This window comes from Cotesia glomerata, linkage group LG1 (assembly GCF_020080835.1).
Source record: "Cotesia glomerata isolate CgM1 linkage group LG1, MPM_Cglom_v2.3, whole genome shotgun sequence".
Taxonomy (NCBI): Eukaryota; Metazoa; Arthropoda; class Insecta; order Hymenoptera; family Braconidae; genus Cotesia; species Cotesia glomerata.
In genome coordinates this window covers 1,409,397-1,428,397 of record NC_058158.1, presented here as the reverse complement: position 1 = coordinate 1,428,397, position 19,001 = coordinate 1,409,397, and the positions used below count along the sequence as shown (strand labels likewise).

Below are 19,001 nucleotides of genomic sequence, written 5' to 3'. Positions count from 1 at the left end.
TGCAAGACTTTCCCTCTCGCGATTCAATTTCGCGTATTTTAGTTAAATATCGAATTTAATTCACGCAATCTGTTGCTCAAGAGCTTATAAAAAATTAACGTAAGCCCGTTAATTTTTCGCACCAAGCTTTAGCTAAAAACAATTCTTTTTTTTCCTCATTCCCACCAATCATTTTTTCCACTTTTTTTTTTTTTTTTTTCCCCTATTTTATTCATTGAAACGCAAACTGTGCAGCATATATTTAATAAAATGGAATATTAATGGTAATAAATAGCTTAGTTTATAAAATATGATAGATTGCATTCAAATAACCAGACACAATTAATATTAAATGAACCGTGGTTTTATTTAAATATTTCTTTATCATTATGTGACAGGATGATAAATCTCATTTAGTTTTTCCTGACATCGGAAAAAGGAGAGGGATTGATGAGTAAAAAATTAATGGAACGCCGTTTCAATTTTTTTTTTTTTTTTTTTTTTTTTTTTTATCTATTTATGAGTGAATGTTTGTGAATAAATAGGACAGGGACAACCTGGAGAGATGAAAAATAAATTTAAACAGATAAATACTCGGTAAAATAATCTCGCGTACTTGTAAGCTGATTTCTCGACAAATAACCAAAGTTGAGGAGAAATAAAAAAAAATTTCGCGAAGCCGAGGAAAATAAGCAAGCGCCTTACTTGAGCGAGTGGAAATGGAAATAAAGAAAAAAGGTAAATAATATTTCGAAATAGCTGGTATACACTCGGAGGAATTTCGATCGAAAGTAGAAAGTAAAAAGTGCAAAGTGCTACGGATAGAGATGTGGATAAATATATAAGAATAAGATCCCGATATATCTAGGACGTTGCAAATCCTAGTATAAGCATTAAAGATGTAGACGCATCAGATATAAATGTTAAATATATAAATATAAAGTCAGTGCATCTCCATTTTGGTTCTTTGGATTCTTCCAGGTCGTTTGAAATTAAATATTTATTCAGTCTTCGGTCTCATTTATCCGTCTTAACGGCACCCAACGTGATTCAAAGCGAAAAATATGGAGAGCATTTATTTACCGGGTCCTCATGATTATGTATCTGACCTCGTACTACAACTAGAGTTCCTTTTTGTTTGAAGAAGTACATTCAAGAAAATATCCCCTTTACGTGAGCTAAATATAGGACACTCGATCGACTAAAAAGACGTGACAAACAACCTACCGAGGAAAATTACACACTATTATCAGACTATCTCATATTTCATCTCGAAATATCTTCTCTTTTATGTTTATTCGATAATATTTTTTTTTACCTACACGGTGAGAAAGTTCCATTATTTTTTATTCTGCATGGATTTTAGATATTACAATGGTGCATATTACTAGTGAACCTTATTGACTCAGAATAAAATTTTACAATGGCCCATAGTAATTTCCGAAACAAATGAAATCAGACATAGTAAATGGTAGAAATTGAAATGTACCATAGTAAAATGAAATATGCAATAATTTAAATTTCCGAATGTACTATAGCAAAAAAAATAAGAAAACGTTTGTAAAAATAAAAATTTTAGAGTAAAATGTTTTTAGCAATCAAAAAATATCAAACCAAACAAGATTTTTTTTGTTTGCAATAATTTTTAAAAATATTTTTTTAAAATATAATTTTTTTTCATTTTTAACAATGAACGTAGGATTTATTTTGGCAGTTAATTTTATTATGAATAATTATAAACACAATATATAACTTTTAAATTATTTTTTATTATTATTAGAAGTGTCGGTTGCAGGTTAACCATCAAATGTTTGTTTTCATTTTAATTTTTCACGGTAAATTATTAGATATTTTATTATTTATGAATCTTACAAATATTCATTAACTATTCATGTGTTGATGGATTTATAAACTAATATTTATTTAAAACTTAATGTTTATTGCAATTTTCATAACACCGTTAACCACTACTGATAGCGTCTGTACACTTATGTTGACAAAACAAAGCAGCACGAAAAAATGAAAGAGACATTTGAAAATTTCATAGTCACAATTTTAAATTTAAACCGAGTACACGTGACTAAATGTGAAACTTTTTTATAAATTTTTATTGTCGACTGAGCAACAGAAATTTTACTATGGAACTATAATGAAAAGTTTTAAGCACACTAACAGTTTTTGTTCTGTCAGTTTACATGGTCAAATTTACTATGGTCCCTAGTAAATATTGATTGGTACAATATGATATTCTTAAATTTTAATGGTAATATTTTGAATTGAGTCATTAAGGTTCAGTCTTATTATGTATGCATAGTAAATTTCTACAGAAATTTCTCACCGTGTATTTTTCATCGCGGGTTAGGCAATCAATGATGAAATCTCGGAAAATTGACGATTTTTAATCTAATTATACAAAGCTAATTTAGTTTTCGAGTTTTTTTTTATAATAAAATAATCTTTAGTGATTTATTAAGAGAGAACTTAGTTTTTTTAGGTCCAAGTGCCATCAATATGGAGATTTACATAGATTTATGTAAATCTTCAATTTTTTTTCACAAAGTGCTTTGGAATTCTTATAAAAATGATTTATAATGGTCTATTTTCACACAAACAAAATAATTTTACACTGAAATATTTTTTTTAATAATAAAAATCACTTTAAAGCGATAAAATTTTTCAAATATTTAATTTTAAAATATTTTTTTAAAGAATTTAATCTTCAATTAAATTTTTATTTTTTTTTTTAATAAAAAATTGCCTATATTTTTGTGGTTCTAAAAAATCATTTTGGCTGCTAAATAATTTTTTTTTCTTTTTTTTAAATGAAATTGACTAAAATATAATAAAAAAATTTACTCTATACAATATGATGAAAATTTTCCAATACAATATTAATACCCACCTAAAAAATGAAAAATCAGAACCATAAATTAGACATTCTCTCCCACTGGAACTCGATATCCGTTTCTAAAAATAATTTATTAAATAAAAAATAAATGATAATAATAACAGTATCAATATTAATATAAATAATAAATAATGAAGGCAGGATCGATAAACATTGACATTAGAGCAGGTACAAGCTACAAGCTACAAGCTAGTAGCTGCCTCGATGCGACCGCAGATAGATTAATAGCTCGGTACAATGCTTTACTGTGGCCCATCATTATCGTTATGAGGGAAACTAAAGCGGGATATAGTTACATGATGTAAGGTCGCAATATCCCCGATTTCAAGGACTAATCGTGAGTGTCAGTAATTACTCAATATTATCTGCAAATCGATTCTCCCAATCATCGGTACCCACTGCATAATAGTAATAACAATTATACCCATTACAGTAGGTCAAAAAAATTAACGTTCATAACTCGTCAAAAAGCTCTACAAAATAAGTCTCATAAATTTTTTTCATAAATCTAACCGTATTTAGAAGATATTGAAGGCCAAAGCTTGAAAAATTAAAAAAAAAAAGAATTTTTTTTTTTTCTTTATATATTTTTAATTTGCTAATTAATGAGAGTTATGAAGTAAAAATTAATAATTTTTGTAGGAAATTAATTTATCTTCTAAAAAGGTCTCTTATGTTTAGTCGATTAATACAAGCGTTTAAATTAAAAGATATTCTTTAAATACAGTTTAATAATTTTCGAAGAAATTAATTTCAGAAATTTTCGAAATAATTCTAAATTTTTATCACAAAAACATAAGTTTTTACTGATATTACACGTACTATTGTTCCGAAACTCTGGATAATCTTCACCACAACATTAATTCATCCCAGATGTAACATTCGCCCCCATTGTCACCGAATAGTTTCTCCAAGATTGATGCGGTTAGTGTTTGCCGTACGTCGAGCCCCCTACTGTTCGCAATTTAGAGTTTAAAGTTCACAGTATTCTAATATAGGTCGCTTTACTTCGGAATTAGCAGCATGTTACATTCGGGGGCGAAATAATGTCAACAAAAGCGCGGTGAAAAAACAAAAAACAAACTAGCACAATGCTTTTTTATGATTATGCCCCCAAACTTTTAAATGTCAACTATCGATCTTCTTTTTACCATCACCTGTATTGTATTGGAGAGAAGTATATATTAGCGTACACAGCAAATAGAAAACCGGAGAATGTAATCAATGTTGCGGTCATATCGGCTCGTGCTGAGGTGAACCAATACGCGGATTGATGAGCAAATAAAACAACATTGTAAGCTCGGAGCCTGTCATCTTCATATATGAGCTAGAATTTATGAGGATCTGATCAGCAAAAAATGTATTTCTGTTGTGCTCTCAGGTCATCTTAACTGGATTATTTTTTCGGTTATCTGTGCTCTGTACTAAAAGATCCCTTTTCCGAGAAATTCCCTTCAATGAATAATGTATAGCTCCCCTTCTGTCTCCCTTCCTTTCAATTTTTCTTTAGTGGGTGGACATTAGGTGTTGATATAAAATTCTGATAAAAAATGAGCTGCTAACTAAAATGTTATTGTTTTTTTCAACTGATAAAATTTCCAAGTTTTGATAAATTGAAAATATTCATTTTTCATTTATATTTTTAAGTCCGCATTGAAAAAAAAAATTATCAAATCAAGAGAAAAATTCTTGAGCTAAGAAAATAATTTTGAAGTTTCATTGTTTTGAATGAAGACGAAAAATTTTTGAATTAAGTAAAATTTACTGAAACCAAGAAAAATTTTTTAGTCTAAAAAATTTTCTATTCGAATCAAGAAGATTAATAAATTCTTCAAAATTATTTACCTGATTCAAGTAAATTTTTTCTGGGCATGGAAAAATAAAACTACTTTGTTCAAGAACAATTTTATTTTTTTTTTTGAGTTACTTTCAGTTTTATAAATCCAGGAAATTTATTCTTAAACTAAGTACATGAAACTTATAGGTGAAAAAAAGTAGCTCTATCAATTTAAAATTTGTTTACTTTAAGAGTCGCTTTATTGTTTTCGAACAAAATAAACTATTTTATCGAAGAATGTTTTTCTATTAAATTAAGATGCGTGGTAACGTTGAATCAAAATATTACCGACTTGTCATTTTCTATATTGATTTATCGGCTACCCAATTTCAAAACACAGTAACTAACATTTAAAAATTTTTTTCAATTTTTTTGATGAAAAATTTGACTTGTCAATAGAAAATACTTGAATACAAACATTTTTAAGAAAAAATAGTTAAAATTAAGGCCTAAAAGTTATAAAAAATGCAGCAATACTAGAAAAAATCAGGTATAAAAATTTTGCAGTTACTGCATTTTAAAATTGGGCAGCCATTATTTATTTATTCATTTATCGCCTTTTTTTAAACTCAACTGCCCAAAGGGTCAATAACACGGTAACCCAATTTCTACAAAAATTTATAAATCATAAAAAAAAGTCTTAAAGACATTTCAAAATGAATTTTAGAAAAACACTTCTCTTTCTTTTTATTAGAACAATTTTCTCGATTCAAAAATTTTAGACAGTTGTTTTTTAATAAAGAATTTAATTGTATCATCCGATATGAAAATAAATATACCTTTGATCAAAAGTTTAGAATTTTTCAAGTCAAGATAATATTTTCAAACAAGAAATTCAAAAATATTTCAAGAAGTGTTTCTTGAAAAAAATTGAAAACTTCAATAACATGCATGTACAAAAATAGGCTATGCCTATGTAAACTTTATCAAATTGTAATCTAAACTTTCTTCTCATAGAACCTTATCTAAAATCCTACGACGTTCTTCAAACTACAAAAACTTTGCGTGTATACATTAGTAGTATACATTATTTATTAAAATGCAAAAAAATCAAGTTATCGAACAATTCTTCCTCCGCAAAAACGCTCCAAGACTGCAAGCCCGTAATAAAATATTTTTTTTCACCCTTCTGCATCGTAAGCATATAATGACGCAAATTGCACATCAACTTATGCTATTATTACGTTAGAAAATAGTAGAACAATTTAAACGGAAGCTTGAGTCATCTTTAATACCGTAATTCAAGTAATGCAAGTATTAGACTATCGATCTCCAACATAATTACGGTGAAAGTTAACAGTTGGTGTAGACAACAACGCGTAATCAGAAATAGAAAGCACGCTGGTCATAACACCACGTACTCGTATAAATTTTTAGCCCATTGGCTGAAGTGGGTTGAACAAACTTGTGAAGCAGTTCACAGCCTCGGGTATAAACTTTTCCGACGACATGAATATTATTGTTTTAAAATAAATAATAAAAAACAAGGTTGAGTAAAGTTTTGAATTGCTGAAGACATGAAACATGATTTTGAACTGGCGTAGGCTTATATCGGCAATCATAAGCGATGTAGTACTTGTAGGCATAATTCATACCATTTTGAAAATCGATAACTGCCTTCTGTTCTTATTGTGCAGTAGGAAGATATTGCGAAGTAAAGCTAGAACAATAGTGAACATAAATAGCTTTTGAGAATTTAACGGGGTTCTATTATTGTTTTTCGTTTTGTTCTGTATTCTGTATTGTGCTTTTTATTGACAATCGGGGATTCGAATTCGAGATCAAAATCCAAGTCAAGGGTGTTTTGTTATCTGGAACCCATTCGAGGAAGTTAATAAAATTTAAATTGTTTTCATTCCAGCCGAGGCAGGACTGGCTGTTGCTGCAGAACTCAAGCCCCCGGAGGAGAGGACCAAACAGGAGAGGATGGCGATAATGGGCAAGCCGAAATTGGGCGAAAACAAAGTTGCCCAAGTAAGGATCAAGGAGTCCAAGGAGTTCAAGAACACCGTTGACAAACTGGTACAGCGAGCCAATGCGTCTATTATTCTGGGTATGTGAACTTTTAAGATTATACGTAGAAAAAAAAATTAACTTGAATGAAGAAAAAAGTTATTTAATCAAGAAAATCTATATTGTTGAGAGAATAAGAAAAATTTTGTCTCCAGGATAGTTTTTTTAGGTATTTAGGATGCCTTCGAAAATGCTCTATAATTAAGAAATTACCCAGTATCTTGTGAACTATTGACATTTTTAAAGATATAAGCTCATCCCGATGATACACTCATCAAGACCTTTCATCTGAGTACCCACATCAATTTTTCATATATTTATATACATTATATATATGTATATATGAAAAATATATAATAATAATTTTTATTTCATTGCATGTCCTTACAGGATATTTTCTATTTGCAACAATACATAGAGTTACATTTTGTCTTATTCCCTAAGATCACAACAGAGCATACATTAAATATCAACGCACATCTTACATTTTTGACGTGACACTCATTTACAGTCTTTTAACTTATTTTCAATCACTCTTACAAACGTACAGAATTCCTCAATTATTTCTACAAGCAAACTACGCATCTCACTTTCTAGCCGATTACCTTTCCATATTTCCATAAAGCTTTTGGTTTCATCTGCTTGTAATCTCCAAGCTTCACTACAGATGCAGATGTGTGCTAAAGTTTTCTCCCCTCCCCCACTATATATGAAAAATATATGAAAATACATGTGGGTACTCAAATGAAAGCTCTTGATGAGTATAACATCAGGATGAGCTTATATTTTAAAAAATGTCAATAATTAAGAAATGACCTTGTATCTTGTGAACTATTGAGATTTTTAAATATATAAGCTCATCCCGATGTTACACTCATTAAGACCTTTCATTTGAGTACCCACATCAATTTTTCATATATTTATATATATTATATATATTTATATATGAAAAATATATAAAAATGTATGTGGGTACTCAAATTAAAGCCCTTGATGAGTGTAATATCGGGATGAGCTTATATCTTAAAAAATGTCAATAATTAAGAACTGACTTAGCTATCTTGTGAACTATTAACATTTTTAAAGATATAAGCTCATCCCGATGTTACACTCATCAAGACCTTTCATTTGAGTACCCACATCAATTTTTCATATGTTTATATATATTATATATATTTATATATGAAAAATATATGAAAATGCATGTGGGTACTCAAATGAAAGCTCTTGATGAGCATAACATCGGGATGAGCTTATATCTTAAAAAATGTCAATTGTTAAGAAAGTACAGTGCAATTTAACAAAAGTCATTATTTAATAAAACAAAATTTTATTTATTTATAGTTCACAATTCACGGCAGTCACATAGCGACTAGTAATTTCTTAAAAGTTTTAAATCAAGTAAAATTTACTTAAACCAAAAAAAAATTCTTAATTTAAGAATTTTTTTATTTAAATCAATAAAATGAAGTTCTTCAAAATTCTTCACGTTAATTTAAGTTAATTTTTTTTCTGTATATAAAGATATTGTTTTTATCTTAATATTTAGTTTTTAGTCTCCGCCTTTGTTAGATTGTCTGTCAGCTGGAAAGATACTTGGAAAAACTAAAAAAAACACCCCTTAATTTTTAGTACAATGGACTTTGCTATTGTTTCTTTATTGTTCCTGACGGCCCTTTGTTTGCAGTTTCTAGATACGCGGACATGCTGTGTCTAAGAACCGGGTTTAATGTTTTTATCTTTAATGGCATCGGTTTGTTCGTACTGCAATTTTGCTCGACCAATTTCGTCAGATCGTTGATTTTATGTCAAGTTTTAACCTTCACCTTCACAAGAGTCTGAAATAATATTGATATTGTTATTAAAGTCCTTGCGGATGTCGCTGAAAAGGTATTGGCAGGTACCGTTCGTGTTTGTCGACGTTTTTATAGAAATGCATCGTTTTACTCGAGATATTTATAGAATGACAATAAAACTCTTCATATTCACGGATCATAATCCTGCTATTGAGTCACTTTTTATTACTGTTTTAAAAAGTTATCTTTCCTACGTGTTCTTTGGAAATTGAAATTTTTAAATTTATTTTAAAAATTATCGGTTCTGCAGCTTCAAGGATTTTAACTTTATTTAAATTCAATAAACGGAATACCCAATTTTTCATACTGCGATATTTTTAGACTAGCAGAAAATGTTAGACTAAGGTAAAAGCCCCAATAGATGATCACGTACCAGTATATGATCACTCCATGTATTTGTATATCTATATTCACAAATATAGGTATACAAATACATGGAGTGATCATATACTGGTACATGATCATATATTGGGGCTTTTACCTTATATTAAATTTATCATTCAAGAAAGTACTGTCAGTCGTTAAATTACTGTTCCAAATTCAATAAAATTTAGTTTTAAAAAAAATTACCATAAGCACATATAGTATTATACAACCCAAGGCCAGAAAGTTGGATTTCCTGGCGTATGGGATATGACGGCCGAGGCGTAGCCGAGGCCATCATATCACATACGTCAGGGTATCCAACATTCTGGTCATGGGTATTATACTATTTTTCTTGCTCTCCAGCCGAAAGTACGCAACCCCGGGGAAGGTGTTTTGCAAAACCGAGGCGAAACCGAGGTTTTGCCGGGCATGAAGGGGGCGCCGCCCGACTTTTGCAAAGCCGAGGCTTTGCTGGTCGGGGCGGGTATAAAAAAAAAAATAAAAGTTAATAAATTGAAAAAAAATGTTATTTTAAACTTTACTAACAAATGCTCTGATTAAGAGTGATATCATGCACAGAATTTGTCACAAATATTTAAACTCATTCTAATTACAGAATTTATTTTTTTAAGTTGATTAAAAATTAGTTTCTAATTAGTAATCGACGGCTAAGAAAGATTGAAATTAAATTATTACAAGTTTGTAGAGTACATGGATCGTTTTATAAACATTGCTTTACTAACTATCAAAATATAAAAAAAAGCAAATAAAATTCACAAAACTATTATGTTTTATTTTTTAAACTTTTTATATAAATTATTTGTGCAGTATTATTATTAAATAGTTCATTAACAATGATCTAGTTAAAAATTATTTTTATTTTTTTGACATTTTTTGGTTAGTTTATGCGCTGACATGTTACATACAGACGATGTTGTGACTGTTATATATATACAGTTGAAACTCGCTGTATAGGCCGGTCGCGCCACGAAAATACGAAAGAAAGCGAGGTTCTGTGCTGCCGAGCCAGAAAATATGCGTAGCGCGCATGCGTTAGAGCAGGCCATAAAAGTTGCTCTTCCTGGAGTAAATTGCTGCCAGGAAGAGCGTACTTTCGGCTAGGAGAGCAAGAAAAAATTTTTTAAGAACATTAAGAAGAAATTATATCTTTAGAATTTTTACGTTTCACAAAACAGCTGCTTAATTTTAAAATACAGCAATTGCAAAATTTTTTTATCTGATTTTTTTTGTACTGTTATTTTTTTTATGACTTTAAATCAACAATTTCATAAAAAAAAAATAATTAAGAATCTAAAAAATTTTAAAATTGGCTAGTTGAATAAATCTAAAGAATAATCACAGTTTTTGTTTTATTTTATTTATTTATTTATTGGACTTATATGCCAAGACTTAGCCAAATGGCAAATTGTACAATGTCTAAGTATAATTAATGAGTAATAACTAAAAATGTAATTGAGTAATAAAGCAGAAACAGTATAATAAGATGCGATACAATAACTTATATGAGTAACTTATCAGTAACTTAAAACAAGCCAACTTGGAAAATTTAATAAAATTATAATTTAATTTATTACAATAAAATTACATTTTACAAAAAATATTAGATTAGATTATTTGTTTATTTATGCTAAAGCCTGCTGGCAAAATGGCAAGTAAAAATGAAAAATACAATTAATTACAAATTTAAAAATATTAATAACAACAATTTTACAGCTACACAGAAAGAAAGATTTCTTGACTGGAGAACAAAATTCTTGGCTCAAGTAAATTTTCGGTCGCCCGAAGGAAGACCAAAGTTGTCTTGGCCGAAGTAAAAATTTTTCTTGAAATTCTATTCTTGGTGGAAGTAATTTTTTCTTAATTCAAATTATCATTAATACTTGATACAAGAAATTTTTATATTTGATCAAGATTTTTAGATACTTTAGGGAAGCAGCGCCACCTACTTCAGCTGAGAAAAAAATTTTCTCATCTTGAGAAAATTTTTCTCTTGAATATTTGATACCCATTTTAGATTATTTTAGCGCGCAATTATGCATATTAAATGAAAAAAAATGATTCAATATTATTTGATCTTCCCATTTGACATGTTAGTCAATAGAAATATTAATGAAAATTTACTATCAAGATATTTAATTTTTTGGAGCAAGAGAAAAATTTTCTCAAGACAAGAAAATTTACTTCTGTCAAGAACTTAATTTTTTGGAGCAAGAGAGAAATTTTCTCAAAACAAGAAAATTTTCTTGACTTAAATAAATTTTCTTGGATCAAGAAACGTATTTCTTGAAGCAAGAGAATTGATTTGTTGGAATAAGTGAAATTTCTTGTGTCAAAAAAAATTTTTTTTTCGCCCAAGTAAATAATTATGAAGAAAAATATTTTCTTGGCTCAAGTGAACCTTTCTTTCTGTGTACTATAAGCACTCTAATTACAATTATATAAAATACTTGTGATTTTGATTTCTCTTTACAATCTTATAAAAATTTATAAACTCTATATATACATCTAGATCGAACAAATAGTCAAAAATTTTATTAAAAAATACAGTTTCTGATTTAAATAAAAATTCAAAAAATGAAGAAAACTAACATGCATTTAATATTTTGCATAATTAAAAAAATAAATTTAAAACATGTGATGGTAAAAAGAGTTAAAAATAGGAAAATCTTCAAAAATTAGTTTTTGCTTATTTTTGATAGTAACAATTCAATTTTTTTTTATGTGTTTACACTGATAAAAAAATTAACTTAACTCAAGAGTCAAAATCTTGAACCAAGAATACCATTTTGAAGAAAATGATTTTCTTGAGCCAAAAGAATAAATTCTTGAGACAAGAAAAATTTACTTAAACTAGGAATTTAAATTGCGCGCTTTAATTTTTTAATCAATAAGAATCGGGGACCATATTTTTGCGATAATTCGATACTCAGTTTACTTTACACTTATTTTCAATTCATCTGTTTTATTATAAAGGATCAAGAATAATTTCTTGACTCAAAAAAATCATTTTCTTCAAAATGGTATTCTTGGTTCAAGATTTTGGCCCTTAAGTCAAGTTAATTTTTTTATCAGTGTAGATATATCAAAAATATATGAAAAAAATAAAGATAAAAATGTAAAAAATAGTTCATATAAATTTTTCGGCAGAAATAGATATACACGGAAAAAATTAAACTGTAATATTCACTCGGATTCCGGTTAATTTTTATAGTTTCAAACAGTAAAGCGGACATCGGGGTGGCAAAAATATAAATATTACAGAACTTAATGTAGAAAGTATAAAAGCCAAAATTATATAATTCAATATCCAAAATAAGTGATTAGTAGCTGTCACTATAGTAAATAACGACTCTTTCATCTTAAAAAATTACAGTTTCAAACAGTAAAAATTGCCATTTCAATATATAGTCGATATTATGAGGAGAAGGGGAACTCAGATGAAAGAGAAGGGGGTCTCACTCTGGGAGAATTTAACATTTGAAACAGTAAAAATTATACTTTTAAAATATACATTTTACCAGTCCAAGCAAGTCAATAATTACAGTTTGATTTTTAGCGTTGCGTTTAAAATTTACCATTTTACTTTGTAATTATTGACGTTGTTTGTATTAGAAATTTACTAACTTTATTTTATACTTTTTACATATCATAAGATCATTTTTTAGGTACAAAATGATAAATATCAAAGTCAAAATTCTTAATTATTATACTTTAACATTTTAAACATTTACATAGCGAATATTACTGTTTGAAATAGTAATTTCTTCCATGTAAAGAATAAATTGTACACGGAAAAAAGTAAACTGTAAAATTCACTCGGATTTCGGTTAATTTTTATGGTTTCAAACAGTAAAGCGGGCATCGGGGTGGCAAAAATATAAATATTACAGAACTTAATGTAGAAAGTGTAAAAGCCACAATTTATAATTCAATATCCAAAATAAGTGATTAGTAGCTGTCACTATAGTAAATAACGACTCTTTCAACTTGAAAAATTACAGTTTCAAACAGTAAAAATTGCCATTTCAATGTATAGTCCATATTATGAGGAGAAGGGGAACTCAGATGAAAGAGAAGGGCGTCTCACTCTGGGAGAATTTAACATTTGAAACAGTAAAAATTATACTTTTAAAATATACATTTTACCAGTCCAAGCAAATCAATAATTACAGTTTGATTTTTAGCGTTGCGTTTAAAATTTACCATTTTACTTTGTAAATATTGACGTTGTTTGTATTAGAAATTTACTAATTTATTTTATACTTTTTACATATCATAAGATCATTTTTAGGTACAAAATGATAAATATCAAAGTCAAAATTCTTAATTATTACACTTTAACATTTTAAACATTTACATAATGAATATTACTGTTTGAAATAGTATTTTCTTCCATGTAAAGAGTAAATTGTAACGTTTAAATAGTAAATATTATAAAGTGAATAGTAAAATCACGATTTTACTGTTTGAAATGGTAATTTTTAGCAGTTGATCATTACTTATTATAAATCGACTATTATTTATTACAGTTTACTTTTTTCCGTGTAGATATTTTTCCGTGAATTACGTATTTAATATGCAGATACCATTATTGATAAACATTAACAAAACATAATCATAAAGCAGCAACGATCTGGTGCAGCTGCACCTCTAACTCTATTCGAGTTCTGAGCATTTCGCAAACTCGTAAAAACGTTTGACAGGATGGCCAATTCTTGCGTGACTAAAACACACACGTTGTTTATACACACCGATCGATACCATCACATTTCAAAGTTGGCTTTATAGACGTGGTGTTCTTAGGTTAACTTTTATGTCTTTTTTTTCTCTCTCTCTATTAGCGAAAGAAATAAAAAAGCCAAGCCACAGCGTAAATGTGCGATAAAAAATAAAAAAAAAAAAATAAATTAAAGGGACTGTACTTTTTTCTGCTTTCCATTCGTTATCGATTTTCCCTTTTTACTGAATTCTCTATCACGTGTTAGAAGTAATCAAGACCGGCGAAGCTCTAAGGGTTGGAGAAAAAAATTAAAAAAAATAAAACTCATTCGAATTCGAATCGGAGTGCATTCAAACTGAAATATACTTAAGGGAGTGTTTTATATCGATAAACTACAGCAATATATAAGGGAAATGTATATGTCGTGAATACTCTCTAATAAATGATTTTCCTTTTGTTAAAAAAAACAGGTACGAGCTCGTGGAAGGAACAATTTACGGAAGCACTTACAGTCAGCGGGGGAGACGACGACGACGACGCCGAAGCCGACGCCGAGGGTAGAGTTTCAACCCCATCTACTGCGGACTATCTCATGCACTCACTCACTATCTTCTGGAAGGTCTTGTTCGCGTTCGTTCCTCCCACCAGTGAGTACAACTTTCTATTTCACTTGTTCAATTATTGTTTTATTTTTTCTGCTTCAATTAAAAAAAAAAAATTTATCGAAGTAACAAGAATTTAAAATAAAATAAAAAATAAAAGGTTACCTTAAAATGATAGAGACACGAACCCCAAGTGTTATCGACGGGTGTTTATATTTCGCCCACTGTCACGCGACATTTTTCCCCATCAGATTGTTCAGCCTGAAAGTCACTGATTGTGAGATTAATTTCAGGTTAGCTGACTTTTCTCTGCTCTAAAACTACTAGGGGGTTAATAATCGATTTTATTCGAGTAATAACATCCACAACTTGAAGACTTTCTACTTCGGACTCATTTTGAGGAATTATTATGAAATTTATACATTTATTAGAAATTTAAATTGCGCGCTGTACACGCGCGCTCTAATACTCAACGTATAAAAATCAGGATCTATTTTTTTTATTGGTATCGAGAATTTCTTAAGAATTTTTTTCACAATCCCTATAAGGTTTACAGGAGTAAAAAAGTTGATTAGTTTATTTCTTCTTTAGAAATTTAGAATTTTCAAATTTGAATCCCCGCATTTAAAAAATAAGAGACAGTACAAGAGCTTTAAAACTCTCAATAAATTAGTTTCTTACTAGCAACCTTTCAGTCACTATGTGACTGCCGTAGTGAACTATAAATAAATAAAATTTTGCTTTATTAAATAATGACTTTTGTTAAATTGCACTGTACTTTTTTAACTATTGACGTTTTTTAAGATATAAGCTCTTCCTGATGTTACACTCATCAAGAGCTTTCATTTGAGTACCCACATCAATTTTTCATATATTTATATATATTATATATATGTATTTATGAAAAATATATAAAAATGCATGTGGGTACTTGAATGAAAGCTCTTGATGAGTGTAACATCGGAATGAGCTTATATCTTCAAAAATATCATTAGTTGACAAAATAGCGAAGTCAGTTCTTAATTATTGACATTTTTTAAGATATAAGCTCATTCTGATGTTACACTCATCAAGAGCTTTCATTTGAGTACCCACATCAATTTTTCATATATATATATATATATATATATATATATATATATATATATATATATATATATATATATATATGTATGTATTTATGAAAAATATATAAAAATGCATATGGGTACTCAAATAAAAGCTCTTGATGAGTGTAACATCGGGATGAGCTTATAAGATAACAAGTCAGGTCTTAATTATTGACATTTTTTAAGATATAAGCTCATCCCGATGTTATACTTATCAAATGCTTTCATTTGAGTACCCACATGCACTTTATATATATACATATATATATAATATATATAAATATATTAAAAATTGATGTGGGTACTCAAATGAAAGGTCTCGATGAGAGTAATGTCAAGATGAGCTTATATCTTTAAAAATGTCAATATTTCACAAGATACAAGGTAATTTCTTAATTCTGTATCTAGAGATAGAGCATTTTCAAATGCAGCTTAAATACTTATCATAATAAATTGACTATTAGTCAGAATGATATTGAACCTTGAAAAGACACTTTTACAGATCAAGACTTTTTCAATGATATCAAATTTAACCATAAAAACCCATTTTATCATATGAATACACTGGTCACAAAATTTTTCTTATTCTCTTAATAATATCGATGATGATTATACACTAATTCAATTTTTTCCATATCTCTTATAAGGCTTTTACGACAAGAAATTGATAAATTTATTATTTTAGAAGATACTTCTTTGATAAAAAATATAGTTAGCAGAAAAAACTGTTCATTAACATAGGAACAATTTAAAAAAATGTTTGCATGTTTTTCTACAAGTCTAATTAAATAAATGATTCACATTCTATAAAGTACTCACGCTTGAATATGGTGAGTAAGCTATAAGCTCACCAAAGTGTACTCAAGATTCAGCTTGGAGATCCATCGGGATATCCCTCTCGCAATCTAACAACCCGATGATTTACCAAGTCCTCTTGGAAGTTTATTTCCGATTAACTCCTGTTCCGGCAATTTGTCCTTCTCCGGGACGTGAATAGATTGCTTAAGGATTTACGTGAGTGTTTATGCCCGGAATGCTCCAAACAACCGTTTTCAGCGCTTCGATATTAATTTGGGTTGTTCCCAAAAAGATTTCATTACAGAGAAGCGAAAATTGGCGCCCAGTTATTGACTTCCAATCATAAAAATGTCCCGGATTAGTAAGTGTGATTTTTAACGCTCTAATTTATAATCGGGGAATAAATTGCAGAGTTTATCTTATGCGGCGAGCTGAACTCAGTCAATCCGAAAGATGCTAATGGCTGCGACATAAATCCAGTGGGAGAGAAAGAGGGTGGAATGTTGGGTGCTGTCACAGATGGTGACAGCCTTGTAGTGGTGGTATTATTATGTGTGGTAGTAGGTGAGCTGGAAGCTTTGAAATCTCCTGGGAATCGTGGTAGCTATTGTTTGCTGAATGATCCCCTCAGAGCCCCGCTCGCCACGGTTGTCTGGTTCAACATTCAGTCGGACTACCAGCCACGGAATCGCATGCACACTGAGGAGAGACTTTAGACTTCCTCTTCGCGAAAGCACCACCGATCCTTCCGTTATCATCCGTGAAGAAGTTTCACTCAGAACATCATTTTTGCGCTCTAATGATGCAAAACATCAGCTTGAGTGAAGATAGGTGCTTTATTGTTGTTTTTGTATTGTCATTTTAACGTCAGGAATTTACGCTCTACACGGAAAGAATTTATACGTGAAATTTATAAAAATAGATGTGTAAAAATTGCATTTCTTTAACAATGTTATTTTTAGAAATAAAAATTGTTAAATTTACAGAAATTGATCTGTATAAATAACATACCTGAGTGAAAGTTTAAATAAAATTGAACATGGGCACGAAAAAAAGAAAATCGAAATTTTACATTACAAATAGTACACGGAAAAAAGAAAAATTACATTATATAATGTAACGCGGCATTCCATGATGAAAACTCGAAAAATTACAATTTCAGATTGTAATCATTACAGATTTTATAAGAATTACATCGTAGAATGTAATATTTACATTGAAAGATGTGAAAATTAACATTCAAAGTTTAAATTTAGAAAAATTTTTCTAGTTTTGAATACGACGGGACACATTATTATTTATAATGCAACTTTTCGAATTTTATTTTTTCCATGTAATAAGCGTCACTTCGTATAAAAAATTAGAAAAATTACAGTTCAAAATAACATTTTTCTAAATTAAAACTTTGAATGTTAATTTTCAGAGCTTTTAATGTAATATTTACATTTTAGAATGTAATTCTTACAAAATTAAAACTTTGAATGTTAATTTTCAGAGCTTTCAATGTAATATTTACATTTTACAATATAATTCTTACAAAATCTGTAATAATTACAATCTAAAACTGTAATTTTTCCAGTTTTTTATACGGAGCGCTACGTTACATTACATAATGTAATTTTTTTATTCTTCTTTTTTCCGTGTACTGAGAGAAAAAATTTATTTTGAAAAAAATGGACGTTGTTGTGACAAGTAATCAAGATTATGAAAATTTACAACAATTTTATTTCTTATTGCAACATTTTTCATTTTTTTTAAAAGAAACTTTTTCTCTCAGTTTATATAACATATTTTTTCAATATAAAATTTACATTTTTTCTGCACAATTAATAATTTTTGTAAATTTAATACTATTAAAAAATTTTCGTAATATTACTACAAATTTGCACAATTTTAGTAGATAAAATAAAAATTTTAATTTAAACCAGATTTTGTAGTTTTGCATGACTAAATTTGTAAAAAAAATGACTTCCATTTATCATTTTTACCAATTATAGTTTTAAAAAAAGTGAAGAAATTTTTTTATTTAATTTATTAATGAACACGGTATTAAAAAGTAAAATATTTTAGCAAGTAACTTTTTTTTTCTAAAAGCGTAGTACAAAAATTACATTTCTAAAAATGATGTGTCGACAGGAGAAAAACAAAATTGAACGGATTTCTCTGTAATTTTGACAGGACTTTCTTTCCAAGATATATTTATATTTATATTCACGTTTTGTTTCTCTCGTACTACTGAAGAACATATTTTATTGATTGAAAGGCAAGGTATTACAGCTTGAAGCATCCTATAACTAGACGTAGGATGTAGGATGTATAATATAGGGGATGAGATATAAGATAGGACAGCCCGAAGGATCAAGATGGAACGTTATGTTAGAGGAAATCAGTATCTCGGGAATAAAATGAGATGGATCTTTCATCTGATAATAAATTAAACATAAAGAGATAATAACAATGTAACTATATTTCCATATAACTGTATGTAATAGGGGATTATGTTGCTCGATTCGGGATTTAATATTCATGGAAGCTTTTCAGAGAATTTTCTTTATAAATCTCGTGACGCTTTGCAGAATTTATTGGCTATTATAGTATGCTTCGTCAAATTTGCATTTCTGCATATTTTTGCAAAATTCATAAACAAGCTGTAATAGTCTAGTTTATAGAAGCGGAATTAGAAATACGCAATCAACTTGTAAAATAACATTTGAATAGGAAATTGTTCGCGTTATTGAAAATGAGGTTTTTCATCAGTTTACTTCAATTTTTAATACTTGACAAGCTTCATT

At 28.8% G+C, this 19,001-nt stretch overlaps 1 protein-coding gene across 1 annotated transcript in view; it reads left to right on the top strand.

The window, feature by feature from the left end:
* The window catches only part of LOC123268327 (sodium/calcium exchanger 3), an 80,294-nt gene that overhangs the window by 41,715 nt on the left and 19,578 nt on the right, over window positions 1–19,001 (top strand). Inside the window, exons 5-6 of the mRNA XM_044733308.1 lie at window positions 6,586–6,777; window positions 14,171–14,347. Of these exons, the coding sequence (XP_044589243.1) occupies window positions 6,586–6,777; window positions 14,171–14,347 (369 nt within the window). The remainder of the gene's footprint in view (window positions 1–6,585; window positions 6,778–14,170; window positions 14,348–19,001) is intronic.